General features: G+C 44.9%; 1 protein-coding gene across 1 annotated transcript in view; it reads right to left on the bottom strand.

The window, feature by feature from the left end:
- LOC147019389 (uncharacterized) overlaps positions 1-11,810 on the bottom strand; it is an 80,171-nt gene extending 68,361 nt beyond the window's left edge. The window contains exon 1 of the mRNA XM_085896689.1: positions 11,495-11,810. Within this exon, the coding sequence (XP_085752815.1) occupies positions 11,495-11,521 (27 nt within the window). The 5' untranslated portion in view covers positions 11,522-11,810. The remainder of the gene's footprint in view (positions 1-11,494) is intronic.
- Positions 11,811-16,409: the final 4,599 nt, after the last annotated feature.

The following is a 16,409-nucleotide window of genomic DNA, read 5'->3' as shown; positions in this document are numbered from 1 at the left end:
TCATTGGTATCTCCCGCGATGAGGCTGTGTCTTTGGGCCTATCACTCTCTCACCGCAGGCAGGTCGGTGGTCTTTCTGTCTTCAACCGTCTTTTATCCGCTGTCGCCACCCCCCCCCCCCCGCTGTGTCTGCAATTTGTCCCCATCATATTTCCACAGGGCACTCAAGGTCCGCTAACTCCCTTCTGGTAAAACTCCCAAAATCACGACTCACTGTTCACCATCACTCTTTCATTCCTCTCTTTTCCCGCCTTTGGAATAAGCTCCCTCACTCTGTTCAATCCCATTCTTCCCTCCAAGCCTTCCAAACAGCAATTCATGACCACCTCTTATCATCATCCATCCAAATCCTCCATCTTTTCTTCCCCCGTTAATCCACCTCCTTCAAATTCCCTGCTTTCCTTCCTGAAAGTCCCTATAATGACTAATGTCCATCTTGTATTCCCCATGTTCCCCACCCCATCCCGCTCCCTTCCACAGATCTAATATCTCTGTTCCCCACTGTTTTGACCTTCCCACTCCCGCCCCTCTTGTCTCATGCCCTCTTTGCTGTGCGTTGTGTGTTAGCTCTCATACGAGTCTCGAGAAGGTATACAATTTTTTTTTTTAATACCAAGGTTGTACTTACCGAGACGAGAGGGAGGAGGTGGTTTGATGGAGCTTAACCAAGTGCACAGAACGTCGTGTGTCAGACTACCGGAATATGTGAAAGCTCGACAAACTATCGGATGAGAGTTGTGCACGAGCAAGAAAGCAACAGAGTAGAAAAGGGATCCTTTATCCATTTTGCAACAAACTTCCAAAAACAGTGCAAACTAGAGGGGGAGCACTTGGTAGAGTGCAAAACCTCCGCCACCAATACTGCTGGGTCACTTAAGTGAACCTGATATCCTATTCATTGTAGGTCAAAACTGATCAGACTCTACTGAACCACGATTGAATAAACTAAACTAGATCGACACACATGCAGAAATGCCCAAAAAAAAAAAATCGAATTTTTTTTGAAAAAAAAGGTGCAAAATTTTTTTTTTCTCCAACAAATTCTTTTTGGGGGAGGGGGGGAGTTGGAAATCACTTAAAACATGTACAAATGCAAAAAAATTCAAATACTTTCAAATAAAAATCGAATGTTTTTTGAAAAAAAGTTGCAAATTTTTTTTTTCTCTAACAAATTTATTCTTTTTTAGGTTGGAAATCACTTAAAACATGTAAAATGTAAACACAAAAATTCAAATATTTTTTCAAAATAGACGCCGTAGCGGCCATATTGGACTTTGGACCAAGTCCAAAATGTAATGGCATGAATCTTGGACCATACCTAACCCCCCCAACCAAGTTTCGTCGAAATCCGTCCAGGAGTTTTTCCGTAATACTGTTCACAAACAAACAAAAATAAACCTTGCCAAAAGGTGACCACGTGTGACTTCTTTAAGGTCACACTGAGGTGAACAGAGCTGCCATCCACCAGGAGCGACTCCTTGAGGAATATCTGCCTACGAGAGATTCCGATGAGAATCGTTCTACAGAGTAACCATGAAAAATATGCTTTTGCCTCATAACGTCACCAAATGACGTCATAATGTTTCAAGCTTGACATATCTAGAAAGCACTCATCGAGGTGTTCAATTTGAGGTCCTACACGATAGGTTCCTAAAACTTGAAAATTTGACCTTGGGGTCAAATATGTTTGACCTGAGGCACTAACCATGAAGGTCAAGGCCAATTGCCACCAAAAATTAATCAGCTGAGCGCCAGACCATGAACTATATTCCCATGAAGTTTGAAGACGATCCGATCAAAATTACTCAAAAAAATAAGGGTTTCATCGACTCCCCTGATTTGCGACAAAGTGACCTTGACCTTTGACCTTGACCTTAAAAATTTTATGCGCTGAAAGGGACCTCTATAGGCCTCTGATATGCGAAGTTACAAAAATTTCCAATGATAACTGTGCTCTGCAGAGTGATTTATACATGATTACAGACCAAAAAAAAAAAAAAACATATGAAGGTCAAGGCCAATCACCACCAACAATTAATCAGCTGAGCGCCAGACCATGAACTATATTCCCATGAAGTTTGAAGACGATCCGATCAAAATTACTCAAAAAATAAGGGTTTCGTCGACTCCCCTGATTTGCGACAAAGTGACCTTGACCTTTGACCTTGACCTTCAAAATTTTGTGCACTGAAAGGGACCTCTATAGGCCTCTGATATGCGAAGTTACAAAAATTTCCAATGATAACTGTGCTCTGCAGAATTTTTTTATACGTGATTACAGACAAACAAACAAACAAACAAACAAAAAAAAATAAAAAATAAAACATACAAGCTGACTAACATATCTTGCAAAAACTTCGTGTTGGCAAGATAACAAGCAGTCAGAGACTGGTACTTACGAAATTGTCAACTTGACCACTGACCTTGTCTAATAAAAGCTGTCTCTCGAGAAGGTAGCGACACAATCCAGAAGTTTCTCCGATGATTCTGTACCAAACCTCTCATAAAACATCCGATTTTTACCAGAATTTCGACAACCGAGTGTTAAGCATACTTAACAGTTACCAAAATTGAAGATAGGATTGAAATTGACTTTAAAAACGAGCGCGTAATGCCGTGTGTTACAATCCCCCTCATTAGCATAATCTTCAGTTAAGCCTCAGATACGACACCCGACATAAATCTCATAAAACATCCGATTTTTTTCCAGAATTTTGATGAGTATTAAGCATACATAGCCATTACCAAAAGTGAAAACATGATTGAAATTGACTTTAAAACAAGCGCGTAATGCTGTGTGTTACAATCCCCCTCATTAGCATAATCTTCAGTTAAACCTCAGACACGACACCCAACATAAATCTCAAAAAACATCCGATTTTTACCAGAATTTAAGAGAACCGAGTGTTAAGCATACTTAACCGTTACCAAAAGTGAAAACAGAATTGCGATCCGAGTTAAAACGAACTCGTAACGTCGACCGAAGCAAAAATCTCCATTTCTCCACGCAATTATTTAATATTATTTTATCAAAGTCACAAAACCGTAATATTCGGCCATCCACCAACAATCTTTACATAATCCGACGACTTAGCGAGTCAGTCATGCGACGATAACCTTTATTGGGATAAAAAAATGGGACAACTTTTAAACACAATCTTTATCGAAAACACCGTCAGCGTGCACACGCAAAACATTTACATGACTCAACGCAGCGTCTGCTCGAGCGCGCTGCACCACGTGACGAGCCGTGACGCGGCGACTGAAATATTTTTTATACAATCTTAAAACGTCTCCAAAACATCCAATTTTTACCAGAATTTCGACAACCGAGTGTTAAGCGTCCTAAGCGATCACAAAAACCGAAGACAAAATTAAAATCGAAGTTAAAACGAACTCGTAACGTCGACCGAAGCAAAAATACTCCATTTCTCCACATGAATTTACGGAATTATGTTTGACCTCACTGTGACCTTGACCTTTGACCGATTTTGACCAAAATCTAATCAGCGCTAGCCATCGCCCTCCTGAATCACGTGGTGTAATTTGACATTGGTAGCTTCTTCCGTTCTCGAATTATCGTGCCTACAGACAAACAAACACACACACAAACAAACAAACACACAAACAGAGGACGGAAGTCATCAATATACTTACGAAATCTTTAGATTTCGTAAGTAACAAACAGGCAGTCATAGACTGGTACTTACGAAATCGTCAACTTGACCTCTGACCTCGTCTAATAAAAGCTGTCTCTAGAGAAGGTAGCGACGCAAACCAGAAGTTTCTATGATGATTCTGTACCAAACCATCAAAAATGGAATGTTTGACCTCACTGTGACCTTGACCTTTGACCGATTTTGAACAAAATCTAATCAGCGCTAGCCATCACCCTTCTGAATCACGTGGTGTAATTTGACATTGGTAGCTTCTTCCGTTCTCGAGTTATAACTTTTTTTGGATGTTTGACCTCACTGTGACCTTGATCTTTGACCGATTTTGACCAAAATCTAATCTGCGGTACCCATCACCCTCCCGAATCACGTGATGTAATTTGACATTGGTGGCTTCTTCCGTTCGAGTTATCGTGCCTACAAACAAACACACAAACAGAGGACGGAAGTCATCAATCTACTTTCGAAATCTAAAAAACAGACAGGGGTGAAAACAGTAACCTCCGTCCATCTTCGATGGCGGAGGTTAATGATGGATACTACTCAGGAAAACAAACCAGAAACAAAACATAGCCCTAATGAATGCATAGAAAAATTACAAAAAGAAATATAAGCAGATGTACTCTGACAAATGGGAGAATGATAGAAGAGCAGGAAGATTCAAAAAAGAGCTTAACAGGACAGGGATCGACAAGGAAGGCTATTTGGAATGGCTAAGAAGAGGTCAAATTAGTTGGAATGGAGAACGAATCATCATTAATGCCCAAGACGAAGGACATTAAACGAATGCTTTTATGAAAATGATGGGATTGAGTAAATTTAACAAATGCAGGATTTGTGGGGAAGAAACAGAAAGTACCACTTGCAGCCACCGCCTTTCGGGATGTAAAAAAAACTCATGTCGGAATAGCTGTACACAGAAAGACACGACAGTGTCTGCAGAGTAATCCACTGGCACATTTGTAAACATTTCAACATCCCGGTCCCAGAACAATCATGGAAACACAAACTAAATCCGATCCTCGAAAATGAACATAAAACGTTCAGGTGTGACAAGACAATCCCATCAAGTGTGAACATTGCAAACAAAGCATTGCATCCGGACATATAACTCAAATATAAAAAGGGAAAGTCAGCATTGTTGATCGAGGTTTCAGTCCCCAATGACTTTGGATTAAATGGCACAGAAATCAGGAAAAAAATCTCCAAATATCAGGATCTGAAAAATGAGGTCAAGAGGATGTGGAAATTGAAGAAAGCTGTAATTGTACCAGTGATAGTCAGAGCTACAGGAATGATGAAGAAAACCCTTGTATTTAAAAATCATTCAGGGGAATATCACTCCAAACGACCGACAAGTGGAGTTTGTTGGAGGTTCAGTGAAGATTCTGAAAACAGCCCCTGAAATGAGGCTGTAAGAATGGAGTTTCACAGTTTGGTTCATGAATCATGATCCTTGACTCAAAAAATAGGATGTGTAGATTTTGAGTTCTGGGAGAACTTCCTCCCACCTCCTGAAACCTACAAATGGAGATAACAACCAACGAGAGCATGCATGCATTCATACATACTGTACACACATTTAAATACAATATGTGCCTCGCAACTATTGTTACCACCAGTGGAATTGGGTTAAGTTTATACACTGGACCTGTATGATTAGCTTGTACATTTTGCTTGTCATTTCAGGTTAATTGGTTTCGGTTCTGTCTGTAGACAGTTCTCTAGTGCCCAATGGATTGCCGCAAATGCTCGGGAGATCGATATCACACACCATGATTGACACCACATAAAACGAAGCTTTGATCTGGGAGTTTGAAATGTGCAAAGGACTGAAAACATGCAGAGGGGTGCCACAGAATAAGATATAAGAGTTGAGGTTGTCATCAGTGAAAAGGGTTTTAAAAAAACCTCTGCTTCACTTCATCGTTGGTGGCAGAAAGGGCCAACACCACCCGTGTGCTCCAGGGCCTCCACAACCATAAATCCAGCACTATAACCACAATGTATAAATTTATATGTATACATGTATCTGTATATATATATATATATATATATCTGTATATATATATATATATATATATATATATATATATATATATATATATATATATATATATATATATATATATATATATATATATATATACAGTATATACACACACAGTACACACACACACACCGGATGCATATTTTTGCCGTATGTACACGGGGTTAATTTAAAATGAAATAGGCAAAGCCGAGAAGCAAACGAAATACAGTGGGTTAGAGTTTCTTCTTCATGTTGTTCCTGACATTGGCTCCAGCATGCCATAAAGCAAACTAATTTTTAACTCCGGTTTTGTATCAAAGTTGTCTCTTGGTTTCTAGTCTACAAAATATATCAGTAAATGAAAATCGCTTTTCCTTTTATTTTGCCAAATGGACCCAAACACTGCGCATTATAGACACTCTTCTTCTTCTTCATTTTGGTTCCGGTATCGGCTTGAGCGTGCGTTAAATGCAAACATCTTTTTTTATTTTTCATCTCCAGAACATTCATTGGGACTGGTAGGGGACATGTATAGCAAAGCAATTCTTTATCTTTTTGTACACTGCTCCATCCCAATTCTATATCCAGTACCATTTGTATGCCTGGTGTTGGCTTAATGGTTAAGGTGGTAGGCTTGGGATCTTAGGATCCTGAGTTCAAATCCTACTCGGCTGTTGAATTGATACCAGGTGGGGTTAACTCGCCTGTCATCCTTCCGAGGTCGGCAAAATGAGTGCTAGCTTGCTGGTATACTGTGTCGGAGTGGTGACCCGTCCAGGATTGTGCCCACTAGCCAAGGAGACTGCTTAAGCAGCACCAACACTCTGCACAGAGTATGGTCCCGACTTCCTCTCCTCCATTTGTACACATTCACCTCAGAAGTGCACCCTCCCTCCCAATTCCATTTCCATGTGTTGCACGGCAGCATCGCTGGGCAACGAAGGCGCCCCGGCAATGGCACGTGCTGGAGGATTTGTTATTTATTTATTTGGAATGAGGTCAATGGACTTTAAATGCATCTCTATTTGTTTATATTATTTGCAAAATGTAAGATATTTCAAGTCTATTGGTCAGTTGATTTTGTTATTCTGTCTGTCTGTCTGTCTATCACCTACAGGTCACATTTTTAAACCGATCTTCACGAACCTTCACCACGTGGTCGAGTTTGGCATAAGCAAGAAGCCGATTGTTTTGAGGTCAAAAGGTCAACAAATTTGTCAAATTTCTAAAACCCTCAATTTTCATCTGATTGACTTGAAATTTGAACAGGATTTATATTTCAGGTCACTGAATTCATCCAGCCAATTATTTTGAGGTCAACATCGACCAAAAGGTCAACAACTTTGGTGAGATTTCTAAACTCTATTTTCATCTGATTGACTTGAAATTTGAAGAGGGTATATATTTCAAGTGAATGAATTAAACCAGCCAATTTTATTTGAGGCCAACATTACCAAAAGGTCAACAATTAGGTGAGAATTAAGTGAGGTGTTTTAAATAATGTGGCATTAAGGTGTTTTTAATAACATTGCGGTAAGGTGTTTTTAATGACGTGGCGGTGTTTGTTCCACTTTAGCGACATGTGGTGAGGCGAGCAAGGGTACCCAGCAATGCCGGGAAACATCCGGTCCTTCTTGCCAACCCTTCCCCTACCCCCTCCCACCCCACACCACACCCCTTACCCTCTCACCCTTCCCCTCCCACCCTTCCCTCCCTCTGGACTCCCACCCCACCCTTTTCCCTCCCTCCTCACACCCCTGCCTCCTCCCACTCCCCTCCCTATGTAGTAAGTATGTCTATTCATTACACACTGTTTGAATGTGAGTTGGACCGTGAGTATGTCAATTAATTACAGACGATTGGAACATACCCTTTAGGCATTAGACCTTAAGAGCCCTTAGACATTTTAGACACCTTTAAACCATTTTAGACCTTTTAGACCCTTTGGACCTTTTAAGACCCTTTATACACCCTTGGCCTATTTAGACCCATTGAACCTATTTAGATACTTTCAACCTTTAAGACCCTCTCAGACTTTTTAGAACCCCTTACACTCCTGAAGACCTTCACACCCTTTAGACACTTAGACCTTTTAGACCTTTAGACTCAGTTTATACCCTTTTGGCCCCTTTCAACACTTTAGACCCTATAGACCCCTTAGACCATCTAGACCTGTAACTACTATTGAGACATAACCTTAAGAATGACCCTAGACCTTTTAGGCCATTTTAGACCTTTTAGGCCCTTAAGAACCCTGATACCCCTAAAATCCTTTAGACCCCATCGACCCCATTGGACCTGTAACTATTATTGGAACATACTGTTACGGCTGTGGAAAATCGCATTACACCATAAAGGACCCTCAGGTGAGATATCTTCATAGGTACATGTGTAGTTAGCCCAAACCCGTTGTATAGAGGGAATTTATGTGATCCATCCGGGCTGTGACGCTTTGAGTCAGTCGTTTTTCTTTTTCTATCTTTTATTTAAAACACACAACATTTCAACAACCACGCCATCCCCATCACAGCGCCAACCACACTGCAACCACGCCACCTCCACCATCTACGCTACTACATCTTCGCCACTGCGTCCGCTTCCGAACGGCAAACAAAGGCGCAAAGGAGGGAACTGCGAGGATGCGCAGGTTTCCCCGCCTGTTCCTTCCGTTTGACTTCCCCGCGCTTTGGAGTGGAGGAGGGCGATGCAGGTCAAAGGTCAGAGGTCATGTAAAGGAGGGCCTCTTTTTGGGGGAATAATCCTCTGGCCCCGAGCCAAAAACTGACTCCCCCGGCCCCCGCACGGAGCGGGGTGGAGGGAAAACGTGAGGGAACGCCCTTTTCGGGAACCCTCTCGTAGGAAGGTGGAGCCGAGAACGGGGTGGGGCGAAGGGCGGAGCCCCGCGCGATAAAAGACGGACACGGGCGGGCGCGCGAGAGCTTCTTCTTCCTCTTCGTCCTGGAGCTGGTCTCTTCCTCTTCGTCTTCAGCCGCTTCCACTTCCGCCTCTTCTTTTTCGTCTTGGCTGGTGGTCTGGTTGGTCTTCGGGAAGGGGTCCTGCGCCCGCGACTTGGCGAGCGGCCCTGTCACGAAGGCACGGACGGGAGACGCGGCAGCGCCCGTTGCGAGGTGGACCTGTGCGTCCGGACGGGGAGTGCCAGAGAGGGTTCGCCGGCTGCGAGAGGGGTCGGGGGCCAGGGGCGACCACGCTGACGGTCGCGGGAGAGGGACTCACCAGACACAAAAGGGAAGTCGCGACTTCTTTCTTTCTTTCCTTTGGGGTTTTTGTGCAAATGTCTGTGGGTGGCGCCAGTCTGGCTCAAGTAGTATTGTTTTAAGTGTTGCCGTGTGTACGCGTATTCGGTTGTAGCTCTGCATCGTTTCTTTTGTTACATTTGCTTTTTGTGCATAATTGTTTTAACTGTTATATGTGCATTTTTGACTGTATGGCTGTATATACGTGCTTGTCTGTGTGCGTGTGATTAAAATGCTTGTTTGTTGAACTGTTCCCGCTCTGCTTCGTCTCTTTTCCTTTTTTATTGACCCTCCATCTTGCATCACGGAAAGGGGTTCGTAGTGGGTGCAACATCCCGGTAAATAATCGGAACCGTCAAGGCCGACGATAACACCGCTCGGTTATCACTGTAGCACGGAACGGACCGCTTAAGCGGTTCGTGTCTGGAGTTGGACTGTGGCATGGTACGATCGCCCGGTCGACCATTCGCGCAGGTACTTAGGTAGATCAAATTTGGCGAGCAACCCTATCCTGCGCGGGTGGGCAATTGGCACGGTCGTGGTGGGGTTAAATCCGCACCTGTGACTAGCTCCCGGCGTTGTTCCGAGAGGGTCACCACAGAATTGTCCGTCCGGTGGGCGACGTGCCGCGATTCGAGTCACGTGGCCGTCCGCACGCCGGCGGGCACGAATTCGCAACAATACCATTAAGACCCCTTTGAAATTTTCAACAATTTAGACCCTTTTAAACCCTTTGGACCTTTTAAGACTCTCATATGAACCTCGACAGTGTACACAAAAAAAAAATACTGTTTGACCCCGTTTGACCCTATTGACCCCTGAGATCCTTTGCTCCTTTAGATTGCTTAGACCCATTTCGATACTTTAGACCCCTGAAGACCATTTAGCCCCCTTAAGACCGTTTAAGGCCCTTTAGACCTCTGCAACTCGTAAAGACATTTACATGCTTTAGAACACTTAGACCCCTTGACCCTTTCAGACCATAACTACTATTAGGAAATACCCTTTACATCTTTATTCCCCTAAAATACTTTTTTAGACCATCACAGACCCCCATAGACCCTTTGGACCACTTAGACCTCTGAGGGTCTACAGGTCTAATGGGTCGTAGACACCTTAGACCCTTTCGACCTGTCGACCCGTTTTAGACCCCTTCAGACACACACCACACAAACATCGATAGATGCCTCTTGCAATACACAGCCTATACTTTTTTAAGCAAGTAATATGCAATCTCCAGCCACCCGTAGGGTGGGTACTCTGCTAGCTTGAACAGAAATTACATATTGTGTCACTGAATTGGTTCACCAATCAAAACTAAGAAGCATTTTGTTTTTGAGGTCTAAATGTCAAAGGATCAAAGGTTATGGTCAGATAAAGTCATCAATTTTCAAAACTACTAAAACTTGGCGGATGAGTTGAGTAGATGACGAGAACAAGCTCATTAGATTTTGGTTCAGGTCCGGATGCAGGTCCGGCCCATCAGTGTTATCCATAACGTAAACTGTTCAGCCTGGCAGAGGTATGCGCTCTGCAAGTGCAGTTCTAGTTTTACTTGGTGTTTTCATCAAGTTTACTTTGAGTACAAAGTGGATGTCGACGGGCTTTGCACTTTGGGTCTGCTTTCATCTCCTCTGCACGATTATCAAATATTTGATCAATCCCGATTGCTGTTTGTTGCCTTCGCTTTGATCTTGCCACTGCCCAGAAATGACCTCACTCAGTCTTTCTCTGACTTGTTCAATCGAATACTATCCATTGTCATTTCCAATATGCAGGTGGATTACACTGAATATTTGCACACAATATTTTCTTTCAAATCAGTTGTCAGAAGAAAAAAAACATCACACAAATACAGATCTTGACACCTGATTAAAGGCAATCTGTCAGCATGTTGAGACAACTCAGCGTTTCAAATCAGTGAAAATGGGACATTTCACGAATGGCATGTAAGCAATAGAAGACAAAGAAACAAAACAATAATGTCTCCATTTTGCAGGTCCCAAGTTTCCCTGTTTGGGATAGTATGATCAACAACTCTTTTTTTAAATGCTAGGTATAAAACCAAAATCCAAAACTGCAGGTACTCTTTACCGACGGAGAAATTGTACCATTCTATCATCTTCCATCTCGAGTCTTCACAACTCAATTATTTATACAAGTTAAGATTGCGTGGAGTTGATGTGCCTCGGTCCTTTATCAAGCATTTGTTTCTAATTATCATGAAGGTGAGTCATTATAAGCAAAAGGCACTTTTTGCAATGAGATGAATGTTGACTGTTAAAAAGAAATGACTCATCTTTGTTTGTTAAAATCTTTCCACAAAGATCACATTAAACAAGATATTGCAATAATCTGAGCAATCAATCATTATTCTTTGAGCACAGTATACAACAGGTTAATTGCAGCACATCATTAGATCTTTAAAAACGTAACAATAATTTTATGCCTGAATGAGTATTTCAATATGCATTCGTAAAATTAATTTTAAACAATTTATGAACACAATCGATATAGCCTGCGGGCAGTACTCACAGCCAATGGTGAATATCTTCTCACCATCCGTGTTTGGAGCAATGTTTCCAAAACCGACGCTAGTCAGGCTCCTCATGGTGAAGTACAAGGCAGAGATGTAGATGGAGCCCTTCCCGGGTCCATCCTCCCAGTGACCGTCCCCACTGGCATTGTAGTGATACGGCTTGCCAAGGCTGTTGCCCAGCTGATGCAGCCAGGCATGTGGCCGGCTGTCCCCCGCCTCACCCAACGCTTCACAATCACCGATGGAGTACCATATGCAGGCTAGCCAGTGTGCAGCCAGGCCAAAGACACAAACCAACAAGACCAGAACGGTGGCACCATACTCCAGGTAGTGATCGAGCTTCCGAGCAACACGGCCCAGTCAAAGAAGTCGAACCACCTAAAAAGAGCGCTAAAGAGGCCTGTAATTTCCTGGCCACACAAAACACACACAATAAATAAGACAAGTCACACTGCAGACATAGTTTCAATATTTGCTCAGGAAACAACCTGGGGTACTTTATCAGGACCACAGTGTCATTAATGTTCAGTAAATAAATGATGACTCAAAGGCATGTCTTGTCTGTTTTTCTAAATATCCCCAAAAAAGCATGATGACTGATCGATACCAATATTTGGTACACAGTATGATTTAACGGCAACACATACAGGAAATAAAATAAATAGTTGTTTATCAATAACTCTAAATTATAAATAACATATTTTCTTAAGAGAGCCTATTGTGGGAAGAAAATAGAAAAGCAAAGCTCAATTCAATCCCAACATATTCTTAATGAGGACACAAAGAATGAAAAGCAAACATCACAAATAAAACAATAACAACCATTCCTTTCACACAGTGAGGCATAAAGGGCTGCCAAGGCAGTTTCATTAGCTAAGGAATACAATCCTGGACAGGTCACCACTCCGACACAGGATACCCAAATTGCTTACTACCCCAGTAAGCTGGTACTCATTTTACCGATGCCGGAAGGATGACAGGCTGAGTCAACCCACCTGGTCAACCCAACGGCACAACAGAGGCCCAAACTCAGGACCCGAAGATTTAAGCCAGCCACCTTAAACAATCAGCCAACACCAGGCTTAAAATAAACATCATAAAGTACAATAATAATTTATTAAGTGGAATAAAGTTAATATTTTGTTAAATTCTCAAGTTAAATTTATTCAGTCAAATATGTTAAGAAAATAAAATAGGATATGTCGTAGACATCTACATAATAATGAGCAATTAAACATCTGAAATAGGACTCAAATGAAACACATATTCAAACTTAAGGTCTGTTGCTCAAGATTTGAAGGAGTCAGCTGACTCCAATTTAATGACTAATTCATAAAGCTTTGGTTGGGATATCAATTTCCCAAGAGATAACTTATTAAAGCATACAAACATAACTCAAATAAATTAATACCACTTCTCTGCTGAGTGTTTGATCAATACAGTGTGAACAGTGTGTGTGTGTATATATATATATATATTGTCGCGGATTCGTGCCCGCCGGCGTGCGAACGGCCACGTAACTCGAATCGCGGCACGTCGCCCACCGGACGGACAATCCAGTCGTGACCCTCTCGGACTAACGCCGGGAACCAGTCACGGGTGGACCTTTCGGTCTCACCGCGATCGAGCCAATCGGCCCCCGCGTGGGATAGGGTTGCTCGCCAAATTCGACCTACCTAAGTACCCACACGGAGGGTAGACCGGGCGATCGCACCTCGCCGCAGGTCGACTTCGGACACGGGCCACTTAAGCGACCCGTTCCGTACTATCGGGATAACCGAGCGGTGTTATTCGTCGGCCTCGACGGTTCGATTAATTATCGGGCGTCTTAGCCCTCGACCAACCCTTTACGTGAAGTAAGATGGAGATTCAATGAAAGAAATGACGAAGCGAAGCGGGAAAACAGTTCAATAATAAGCACATTTATTTCGCGATGAACGGAAAGCACACATATACAATTCCACCAAAAGCACATGGAAAAGAAGAAGACAAAAAGCAAATGCAACAATGCAGATCTAATACCGACTACGCGAGCACACGGCAACACTTATACAATTTTACTTCACAGACGGCGCCGACAACACATATTCCCAAAGCAAAAGAAAAGAGAACCACCCTCCAGGATGAGGGGGTAGGCGGGCCTGGGGCCGAGACCGTGTCGGGCCTACCCGTCTGATGAGACGCGGAGCGGCGGTGGTGCCTCAACTCCGCGGGCCTCGCGGACAGTGTCTGGTAGGGGGTGGGAAGGGGGCCCCCTTTTGTCGCACTATCTCAGCGCGGGGGGAAACAGGAGGGGGTTGCTGATGCTCGGGGGAAGGAGGATTTTTATTCTGTCTCGGGTCCCGCGACGAGCGTCTCCACCTCGACCAGGTCGCGCCGTCGGCCTCCCGCCTTCAGCTCCCGGCACCGACGCGAGCACCCCCTCGTCGGTCTTCGCCGCCGCCACCTCTCCACAGCTCCGCCGACAACTCGTTCCAACGCACAGCTCGTTCCAACGCGCAACTTCCTTCCAGCTCCACCAACTACTCTCTTGAACTCCGAACTCACTCTTTCCAACGCACACCACCTTTCTGACGAACGCAGCTGCTTATATAAGCCCCGTGGCTTCGCCTTTGACCCCCTGCCTTCGACCTTTCACCTCGCTCCCCATTGGCCCGAGAAAAAGTGGGCGTGAATGCTTTTTGATCCATGAATTTGCATATAGCGACCGCCCTCCAACGCCCTGGAGGCGGGGCCAAATCGCCCCTCGCTCACCGATTGGACGGAAGAAAAGTGGGCGTGAGTCGTTTTTGATCCGTTTTTCTGCGGAAAGTCCGTGATGTTTTGTACACGCTGTTCGGTGCGCGCCCTGCACGAGTCCAGTACCGGTACCCACAAGCGGCGCAAGAACGGTGGCGATGCGACGGTTGCGAGGTGTGACGGTAAAGGTCGTGGCTGTTGTGGTGAAGCGGCGTTGTGGTGGGTGGTTGATGTTGTGATGACTGTTGAGACGTGGTTGGTGGTGGTAATAATGGCGGTTGGTCCAAAATAAAGATAGTAAAAGAAAAACGGCTATCCTGAAGAGTCGCAGCACGCATGAATGACATTTATTCCCTCTAGACAACGGGTTTGGGCCTAACTACACATATACTTACCGAGATATCTCACCTAAGGGACCTGAATGGTGGTTTGCGAATTTGGTCAACCACAACACTACCCCTCCCCTTTTTACAGACTCGTCCCGAGTCGTCAAATTTTCGTGTGCCATCATGTGTAGTTTTCCCCTAGTACATTTTACCTACGGATCCCTGAGTGCGACATTCATGGTATTCGTGTCCCCAAAATAAATAACCTGAGGGCTGCGTAACTACCTAAACAAACTCACTCACACGGACGACTTAAATAAAATTGCCGGCGCTAGGACAGACATGCCGGGGGCGCACTCATATTTACAGTACATCTTAACCTTAACTTACAAATTTTACACTAAACCATGGCCCAGGATCAATGAACTCTGCAAAAGAAAAGCAGTTAGCAGGGAGCCAGGCTGCTCGCATGCAGTCTCTGGCTCAAAACAATGCAGGTGACAGGGAACGTGGCTGGCTGCTCACACGCAGTCCAAGGCCTTCCTTTTTGAACTGAACGCAGTGAACCACAACGGTGCACGGGCTGCACAAATGCAGTCTCCGTGCCAGCTCAAGTGGCACATGCAATGAACACACGAATGGATGGATGAATGGTTTGAACTGAACGCAAACACGGTGCACGGGCCGCCACTGCAGGCCCGTGTTGTAGCTGCCAACAGGGCAGTTCTTGCAGCTTGCAAACTGTTGCCTTGCGGATCCTGGCGCACATGGCAATGAACAGGGGGGGGGGGGGCAGAGCAAAATTGAACGGGGCTGGTGAACGTGGGCAGTGGGCATGGCATGGCAAAGGCAGCAGGCAAACACAGCCCGCAGAAGAAGGCCGCTGCAGGCAAACACAGCCGGCAGATGAACTGGCCGGCACGGGCCTTGAAGAAAAACAGCCAGCAGATGAACTGGCCGGCACAGGCCTTGCAGCACAGCAGCTGCAGACGATCCAGCCGGCACAGGCCTTGCAGCACAGCAGCTGCAGATGAAGTTGGCCAGCCTTTGCCGTTCCGTGGAGGTTGGTGGAGGGAGTGCGGTGGTGCTGGCCACTTGGAAGGCGGGCTCGGACCTACCTACCTGTCTCCCTCCCAACCTATCGCCTTTGCCTGTCACTGTACATACCCACTCCCTTAATTTGTGAAAAACCAATTTAGCCCCCACTTATTTTTTATTTTTATTTTTTTACTTCCCCCCTATAAATCGTCCCCTAACCCCCTTTACTGTCCTTGTTCGGCTAACCTATCCTGTCACCTAGCCTACTCCCAACCCCTACGTTCCCTTCCCGGAGGGGAATAAGGGAGAGCTAACGTCCTGTGTCGAGGCCCAACGAAGCCTCAGGATGGCCTCCCCAGAGTTCGGCGATCTAACCCAAAGTGGGTCCAGCGGCCCACAACGAGAGCGAGGGGATGGATGGTGCGGAGGGGTACATCTCCTAATCTACCCTAACCATTTAACTGTTAAACTACCCCGGGGCTTTCAACAAGCGCCTCTCGCTTAAACTATTGGTTCTAACAACCCAGATTCCCGTCGCCTGTGTTGGTGTCCTCACAATTTCGGGCCTCGCCCCCCAATTTTCTCTCCATGCCCTCACACGGTCTCATGGCTGGGACACGTGGTTCCCTTTGGCAGGCACGACCCTCTGCCGATTCTCCCGCTATGGCACCCCCAGGCACTACACTGCCTCCGAGCCTACCAGCTCCCTAACACCGGGGAGTGCCCCCCATGGCATCTCCCCTGAAACGCACACGTGGCAGGCTGGCTTCCCAGGCCCCTTTCCGAGGGTCACCCTTGCCCACAACAC

This window comes from Eptatretus burgeri, chromosome 9 (assembly GCF_056783735.1).
Source record: "Eptatretus burgeri isolate ZD-2024b chromosome 9, Ebu_testis_v1, whole genome shotgun sequence".
NCBI classification, from domain to species: Eukaryota; Metazoa; Chordata; class Myxini; order Myxiniformes; family Myxinidae; genus Eptatretus; species Eptatretus burgeri.
Note: the sequence above shows the minus strand (reverse complement) of the source record. Positions and strands in the feature narration are given on the sequence as shown.